Genomic DNA, 9,162 nt, shown 5'->3' on the forward strand with positions numbered 1-9,162 from the left:
CCAATGACTGATTCCTAATATTTGAAACTTCCACCAATAACTAGCCCAAAATGCACACATAGAAATATATGTGTTACTTTTATACATAATTAGCAACACCATAACATTATATAGACAAAGGATGAATATTTGTCTTATTACATAAGTGTCACACTATTGAATGAATGCTAGTATGATAACAGTTTCCACCTTAGGGCTCTTGTAGCTGGGATGTTATTCGCCAGTCTCTGGGCATGATGGGTTTCTTCTTGTCTTTCACCCTAGTTGTATGTCTATTACCTTAGTACAAATACTACTTATGTGAGTTACAGAGATTATTCAAACCATATAATAAATTCCATCATCAAATACCAGGATTCAAATTGATTCTTAAATTATAAGCATTGAAGGGATTTTCTTTGTCTTCTGTATAATTTTCCTTTCTGTCACAAAGTGCAGCAATACCAATATTTAGAGGCCTCCCCTGGATCTAATGGTTAGCTGTAGATGGTCTACTTCGTGGATCATTTTGGCAGTATCTTAATTCCATTCAGATTTTCCTCTCCAACCTAGCACCATTTTGAACTTCCTCTGACATTCCTTTAATTGTTTTTTGTCAAAGAATTTGCTGACAAGTTCTGAAATAAATTTTTATTATCCTGAGAAAAAGTTGATTACAAACGTAAGCCACTGCCATAAATAAACCAAACATTTTACCAGCTCAAGTTTCAATAAAATGTCTATTTTCTTATTCTCCTTTTAATTTGTTTCATGATTGCTAATGCTTAATCTAAACAAATCAATTTAGAGAATGTTCCAATAATGTTACCCGCTGATCTTAACTCTAAAATAAGCCAGAAATACAATGTTTCTGGTATGGAAGTATGAGATAGGAAAATACATTAAAATATTCCTTTGACTTAATGAGGATTTTTATGTGGAACTACATGTTGTTGATTGTTGTTTATTAAGTGTTAATGCAGAAATAACTTATATTTCTTTAAATTCAGGTGAATGCGGTAGAAAAAGGTAATATTTTATTTGCTTCGCTTCTGAGAATGCTTTACATGTGAATTTAGTGTATTTAGATAATTTCTAAGTTAAAGAGCCAATGAACGTGCTACTTCCAAGTAAAACTACAAAGATCACTTTGGATGGGTAATTTTAAGTATTCACTTTGCTTCAAAAATTGCGAGTAATAACTTAAAAATCAGACTCTCAAAACATAGGATGTCACAGGCAGGCGGCATTCCACATTCAGTGTTGTGTAGAAAAAGAAATGCTAGCCTGACAGAAAGGAAATGCTATGAGGTCACTATAAGAAAGAAAGAAAAATAAGGATGCATTGTTTAAAAGAATGAAAAAGTTACAAAAGTTCAATGTTTCATATATTTAGAAATCATATTCCAAAACCTATTTTTATTTTGGTATTTTTATTGCAGTCTTCCATTGCAAATAGGTAGATCATTAGAAGAATATAAAGCTAGGTCAGAATGAAAGATGGATTATGTTTATAGATTCAATTTTGAGCTGAGCTACATAGTATTGAAGATGAAAGAATAATGATTACTAATTTCAGCATATCACTTTAGAGTTAAGAGACCTTCTTAAGCGGTCTTATTTGACATTCAAAATGACCTTGTCTGATGGTCATTGATTTCATCCTCCTTTTACTAATAAAAAATTTGGAAGAAATATTGAGTAAATCATCTGAAATCATGCAGCCAATGATTACTAGAGTTTGGACTTGATACCAGGTCTCCTGAATTTGGACCCAAGGACTGTCATATATGCAGTGGAGAGAACGACCACTAGAGATATGAAAGTCTAAATAAATACCACTGCAGTTTTCAATGTTATGTATTCAAATTATGAGTGAAGTCTAGATTTTGTTGTTGTTCTTGCTTGGTGTTTTTTGTTTGTTTGTTTCTTGTCTATTCCAGTGGCAGGATCTCTTGCAATATATATAGTTTGGCCGCCATGATTCTTGTAGCATTCAGAAGGCAGCCTTACTGTTACTAATAATTTCACTGTAATTATACAAATTACAATTTCTCTGTGTTTACACTCTGATTTGAAAACAATTAGGAGGCAGTTAAATGATGTTTCGGTACCTGTAAAATTTAAGGGCCACTCTTTCGGGTTCTGCACCCAATTTTACCATGGGGAGGGGAGCTTCCCCCATACCACCAAGCAATTCTCCAGACACTAGCTGGGCATTCTACAATTCAATTCAGTTCAACTCAATTCATACACCATTTACCTGATCTACCCAGAGACAGCATCAGATTCCATAAGTTAAGAGGTCAGCCCTACCAGACTGCCCCACCCCACATACCTGAGACACCAGGCACAAGCCCAGGTGTCACCTGTGCTTCTGACTGACTGACTGTAGATCAGAGTTTCCCACAACCTCCTCCTTGGGTTCTATTATTTGCTAGAGTGGTTCACAGAACTCAGGAAACACATTTATTCACCAGATTACCAGTTTTTTAATAAAAAGATATAACTCAGGAACTGCCAGATATGTAGGGCAAGGCATGGGGAAAGGGTGGGAGCTTCCCTTCGCTCTGAGAGCACCATTCTCCCCAAACCTTCACACGTTCACCAGCCCAGAAGCTCTCCCACACCCAGTCCTTCTGGATGTTCGTGGAGGCTTCATGACTTAGGCAAGATTGAATAACTCATTGGCCATTGGTGACTTCAATTTCTAGCCCCTCTCCCTTCTCTAGATGTCCTGGGGTGGGACTGAATGCTCCAACCCTCTAACCACAATGTTGGTTCTCCTGACAACCAGCCCCCATCCTTAGGTGCTTCCAAATGTCACCCAGTTGTGTTAACATAAACCCAGTTGTGGCACAAAAGAGCTTGTTATGAATAACAAGACGCTTTATGGCTCTGAAGAGTTTTTTAGGAATTGAGGACAAAAGACTAAATATTATCACAAAAATGCTACCATTGTTCTTATTTATCAAGAAATTCCTCTTACGATGAGCAAATGAGCGCGAGCGAGGGCATGAAATTTAAATTCCACTCAGGGGAGGAAGTGCTGTGCTTCGAGCCTGACCCCACCAAGGCGCGAGTGCTGTACGATGCCAAGATTGTCGATGTTATTGTTGGGAAAGACGAAAAAGGCAGAAAGATCCCAGAATATCTGATCCATTTTAATGGTTGGAACAGAAGCTGGGATAGATGGGCAGCTGAAGATCATGTCCTTCGTGACACCGATGAAAATCGGAGATTACAGCGTAAATTGGCAAGGAAAGCTGTAGCTCGCCTGAGAAGCACAGGAAGAAAGAAGAAGCGCTGCAGGTTGCCTGGTGTGGATTCTGTCTTAAAAAGCCTCCCTGCTGAAGAAAAAGATGAAAATGTTGAAAACTCAATAAGCAGTTCTTCTGATGACAGTAGTGAAGAAAAGGATGAAGAAATAAGTGAAGAAAGTGATATTGAAGAAAAGACTGAAGTGAAGGAGGAACCAGAGCTGCATGCAAAAAAGGAAATGGAAGAAAGAACAATAACTATAGAAATCCCTGAAGTTCTGAAGAAGAAGCTTGAGGACGATTGTTACTATATCAACAGGAGGAAACGGTTAGTGAAACTTCCGTGCCAGACCAACATCATAACTATTTTGGAATCATACGTGAAGCATTTTGCTATCAATGCAGCCTTTTCAGCCAATGAGAGGCCTCGTCACCATCACGCTATGCCACATGCCAACATGAATGTGCATTATATCCCAGCAGAAAAGAACGTTGACCTTTGTAAGGAGATGGTGGATGGATTAAGAATAACCTTTGATTACACTCTCCCATTGGTTTTGCTCTATCCATATGAACAAGTTCAGTATAAAAAGGTGACTTCGTCCAAATTTTTTCTTCCGATTAAGGAAAGTACCACAAACACTAATAGGAACCCAGAGGAGCTCTCTCCAAGCCCACCTTTGTTGAATCCATCCACACCACAGTCCACAGAGAGTCAGCCCACCACAGGCGAGCCAGCCACCCCCAAAAGGCGCAAAGCCGAGCCGGAAGCCTTGCAGTCTCTGCGGCGGTCCACACGCCACTCGGCCAATTGCGACCGGCTGTCGGAGAGCAGCGCCTCGCCCCAGCCCAAGCGCCGGCAGCAGGACGCGTCTGCCAGCATGCCCAAGCTGTTCCTGCACCTGGAAAAGAAGACACCCGTTCATAGCAGATCATCCTCACCCGTTCCTCTGACCCCTAGCAAGGAAGGGAGTGCGGGGTTTGCTGGCTTTGAAGGCAGAAGAACTAATGAAATAAATGAGGTCCTCTCCTGGAAACCTGTACCCGACAGTTACCCCCCAGGTGACCAGCCACCTCCACCCTCTTACATTTATGGGGCGCAACACTTGCTGCGATTGTTCGTGAAACTTCCAGAAATCCTTGGAAAGATGTCCTTTTCTGAGAAGAATCTGAAGGCTTTACTGAAGCACTTTGATCTCTTTCTGAGGTTTTTAGCAGAATACCATGATGACTTTTTCCCAGAGTCTGCCTATGTTGCTGCCTGTGAGGCGCACTACAGCACGAAGAACCCCAGGGCGATTTATTAAGGTTTTGATGGTTCTGGAAGAACAGCTTCTCTATCTAGCTTTGCACTCTCGGTTCCCGATAAAGAACTAGGGAGTTGGTGGGCCTTCCTTAGAGCGAATGCGACACCCGCCTTGGGGGGGTGTGGCAGAGGCGGGCCCATTTGTTTGAGTTGCTTACCTACCGTAGTTATTTCTGTTAAGGATTACTTCCTAGGTACCTGAACGGCCTCCAACATGTGACCCTTGCCACGGTACATGTCATCTGTGACGGCGGGAAAAGAGCAGCTGTGTTCACAGTGAAATGTTCACGAAAGTGTGCGTAGGTTGGGCTGTTTCAGTAGACGGAGTTACTTTTTAGCAATAACCACATTTTTAAACTATTTGTTAGCATTAAACAAAATTGTTTTGCAAACCGTTTTCATTCTTGTGATGAGGCTGAGCAACAAAACATTAGTTTTACTTGGAAACCGAAAAGTAGTCCCAGAATATTTTAGAGGGGGTTGATATTGATGGCAAAAAGAAAATTTGCAGCTATACATTTGCTTGTTACAGTTCCTTTTCTATAAAACCTTATTTTTGGTGATCTAAATAAAGCATTGCCTGAAAAAAAAAAAAAGAAATTCCTCTTGTCCCATTATCTCTACGTGGCATGACAAACATTTGTTTACCAAGCATTGGTTCTTCCCATCTCCCTATAAATTGTCTTCCTCCCCTTTGGAATCCCAGACCCCTACCTCTTCTCCTTAGCTCAGCATGGCACACAAGCCTTAACTGCCTGTCTTGAATCCTCTCAATTCTGTGTGAGGCTCCATATACACAAAATTTCATTTTTTTCTCCTGTTAATGTCTTATGTCAACTTAATTAGTAGACCAGGCAAAAGAACCTACAAGAATAGAGGAAAAATGTTTCCTCTTCAACAGTACTAATATCAATTTTTTAGTTATGGACATTGTACTATAGTTTTATAAGTGGTTATCACTAGCCGAAGTTTGGTAAATGTTACAATGTAATCGATGTAGTACTTTTGGAACTTGCCATAATTACATAATTATTTCAAAATACAAAATTGAAAAAAAATTCTCAAATGTAAAACAATGTTTCTTCTTATGAGGTAGCCTTTTTACATAGTACAAAAGCCTGCTAAAATGATGTAATCTGAAATATAACAAATACATCAGCTTAGATAATTATAAAATCCAAACATTATGTAGAAAATAAGATATATATTTTAAAATTTCTTAAGTATTCTTTTATCCATGGATGAATAAAATATTTATTCAAAAGTTAAGTCTGAAATAGAATCATTTATTCAGTCTTTCTTCAATGAACATTAGTTGAAAGCTCACTAAGTGCTTAGAGTTTATTGGATAACCATTGCTTGGATTGCTTTTTGGAATGATGAAATAGCTATATACGAAAACTATGGCAGGGGAATTAGCAAAATGGGGTACTGGGAGGAGTAGCCCTAAAATTTCACTATAAGTAACTATCATAGAGGCCAAATGAAACCTGAACTACTATATGTCAACAAGATCATAAAGAAGGTTCAGACTCTGCTCACTCATAAGTTATAGCCTGTAACTTTATGGCCTCATTGTAAATGATATTGCATTTTTATGCTTGAATTTTTCATATTAACTTAATACAAAGTAGCAACATAATAAATATTTTATAACAAATTGTCTCCTTATTCCTTTAATATGAAGAATCAAATGGCCCCAGCTACTAGTAAAATCTTAATGGAAACTTTATAACTATTTGGGAATGTTATTCTTTTCCCTTTGTTTTCTGTATCAACTATTTACATTTCTAGATTCTTTGATTTTGTAGATCTTTCTCCCATCACTTTTGAGATGCAGCTCCTCTATCTCAGAAGAACTTTTCTTGAAATAGATTATCTATTTTAAAAATACAATCATAATAACTAATAAATTATAGAAAGTTGTTTTTGTCATTTATTCATACTAGTTTAACAGAAGTGGGCTTCTCCTACATAACAGGATTTGATTCTCAACAGTAGTATTTTCCAGTAACTATGAATAATATTAAACATGCAAAATAAGTACTATTGAAAACATATGCGATATTTAGGGGAAATGAAACATTTTTGCAAGTGTAATTATAGAGAGTGCTTTGTTCCTTTTATATTTTAGTTTTCCTCCACTTGTTTTGCCTTGAGATGGAAAAAAATGCTTTCGATCATATTCCCTTTGTAGTGTTTTGGAAGACTTTGGAGAGAGAGGAGTGTTGCACTTGTGAAATCATTTTTAGGGAAACTAGTATGTGAATCGTAAGAGCACTGTACCCGTTCCCATTTTATTTTTCTGGCTAGTGTTCCTGAATTCAGCACTATGCAATTATAGTAACTGCCAAAATGAACACTAACTCAATAGAAATAAGAAAACGGGCCCACTGTTCTTGCTTTTGAAAAGTAATTACTTACTGGCATCAAGAAAATAAGAATCGTCATGTAAAAAATACTAAATAGGAATACTGGAAAATTTTATGGCAGCACATGAAGCTATTTTGACTATCTTGTGTAAAACAGGTCAACAGGAACCATTCAACATAACGTGTCTGAAATATCTAAATATCTCTGAATTGCTTTTTTCCGTTGTATTTCAGCTTTCTTAGAAAGTCAATTTTGGTCTGATATGAAGAGACAGAGGAAACATTTTGTAAAGTGTTTTTTAGTTTAGAAACCCTGCCTTACATTCATCATCTCCATAACTAAACCTAGGATTATGTTTACTGCCCCTCGAAAATTAGTCTTCTCCAGCTTGTGTAGTTTTGCAGTTTCCAGCGCATAACTAGGTCCTTCTAGCAGTGATTTAAAAAACAAACAAACAAAAAACACTCTAGGGTTCCCAGGGACAGTTTAAATATTCATGGGAGAGGACCAGCTCTTATTCTAGCAATTTATGGGTGAGGTCCAGCCCACAATTTTATGATGTGCCCCCTCAAAGGATCAGACAATCTCCCTGCTGTGTTTCTTCCTCTTCCTCAAGAGAGACAGCCCTCAAGAGAACGCTCCACTCATGAAGCAACACTAGTCTGATAGATCAGATTTATCATTGTTTACAATTAATTTTAAGTGTTTACAAGAATAGTTTACTTCAAAAATTAAAGAAAAATATTAATGTAGATATTTCCATACTTTCATAAAGCATTCTGAACAACATAGTAGAAATCACGTCTTGTTGGGAATTAGACTGAGGTTCTCATTGGTCTTTTTTTTTTTTTTTTTTTTGCGGTACTCGGGCCTCTCACCGTTGTGGCCTCTCCCGTTGCGGAGCACAGGCTCCGGACGCGCAGGCTCAGCGGCCATGGCTCACGGGCCCAGCCGCTCCGCGGCACATGTGGGATCTTCCCGGACCGGGACACGAACCGGTGTCCCCTGCATCGGCAGGCGGACTCTCAACCACTGCGCCACCAGGGAAGCCCCTCAATTATGCTTTTTACCTTGTCGGTTCTTCCCCCAGGTATGTTTGTGACTCATACTCTCATCCTCTACATCTTTACTCAAAGATTGCCTTCTCAGTACCATTAAAACAGGTCACTCTTTTTAAAATCACGCATCATCCCCTTTTCCAATTCTCCTGATGGCCTTTATGACACTCATTTACTTTCATGTATTTATGTTATAAAAATTCTTAAAATGTGGTCTGCAGCATTCAATGAGTCCTCAAGGCCTTTATAGGTTATCCGGAACACACAGACTATTTTCATAATAATGTGATGGCATTACTTGTTTGTTTCTCCACTGTGTTGCCATGTGCATTGATGACACAAGAGCAATGGTGGGTAAAGCTGCTGGCCTTTTGGCACAAATCCAGGGATGGCACCGAACTGCAGTGGTCGACTAGTATACTACATTCATGAATGGTCACTTTATTCTTCATCGTCATGTACCTACACATTTTTAAAGGCAATCCTATTTAAGAAATCTCTTGAAAAATCGATAGCAATTACTCATTTTCATATATCTGGATCTTCAAGTGGACCTAATTTTAATCTTCTGTAGATGAAATGGGACGTGTGTATAAGTACTTCTATTACACAAAGGTCATCTCGAGGAAACACACTTGTGCAATTATTTGAGATGCAAGCCAAGCCAGCTGATTTTTTAAAAAACATTTATTTTTACTTGAAAGAACAAGTGACAGACAAACTATGGTTGTTCAGACTTGGGTATTTCCAGATATTTCTTGAAAATGAACCAAGTGAGCCTGTCCCTTGAAGGAAAACCCCTGACAGAATTCCTTGCCTCTTGTGTGGGTCTTAGCCTACTGATGGTGATGTTCTCTGCTACCAATGCCTGAGGGACTCACCTGGTCTGGTGCCAACAGACATCCCCTCTCACCACCACCAGGGCCCTTGTTGTGACTGGGCAGACTTCCCAGTTCTTATTAGGATTACAGGACGTACCTCAGCAAAACCATCAGGAAGCTTCGAATAAGACAATTTATTACTCAAAGTCCTGGAAGGTACCTGGTACACCTGAGGCTCACACAGCAAGTGTCGTGGGTAGAGAGAAAGAGAGGGAGTGTGGACTTGGACTCTGTCTTTTATAGGTGGGGTGCCTAGGATTTTGTGAGCTAACTCTTTACTGGTGCATAAACATAAGGAGTTGGAA

The 9,162-nt window shown here is 38.8% G+C and overlaps 1 protein-coding gene across 1 annotated transcript; it reads left to right on the forward strand.

The window, feature by feature from the left end:
- Positions 1-2,977: 2,977 nt before the first annotated feature.
- LOC308611485 (MSL complex subunit 3-like) lies at positions 2,978-5,345 on the forward strand (the record flags this gene model as incomplete). The annotated part of the gene is made up of 2 exons (XM_081260237.1): positions 2,978-4,547; positions 4,727-5,345. One exon carries the CDS (start codon positions 2,978-2,980, stop codon positions 4,544-4,546), a length of 1,569 nt encoding a protein of 522 aa, XP_081116363.1. The 3' UTR covers position 4,547; positions 4,727-5,345.
- Between the last annotated feature and the right edge of the window lie 3,817 nt (positions 5,346-9,162).

The sequence above is a fragment of the Mesoplodon bidens genome, assembly GCF_964165515.1.
Source record: "Mesoplodon bidens genome assembly, contig: HAP1_SCAFFOLD_390, whole genome shotgun sequence".
Lineage (NCBI taxonomy): Eukaryota > Metazoa > Chordata > Mammalia > Artiodactyla > Ziphiidae > Mesoplodon > Mesoplodon bidens.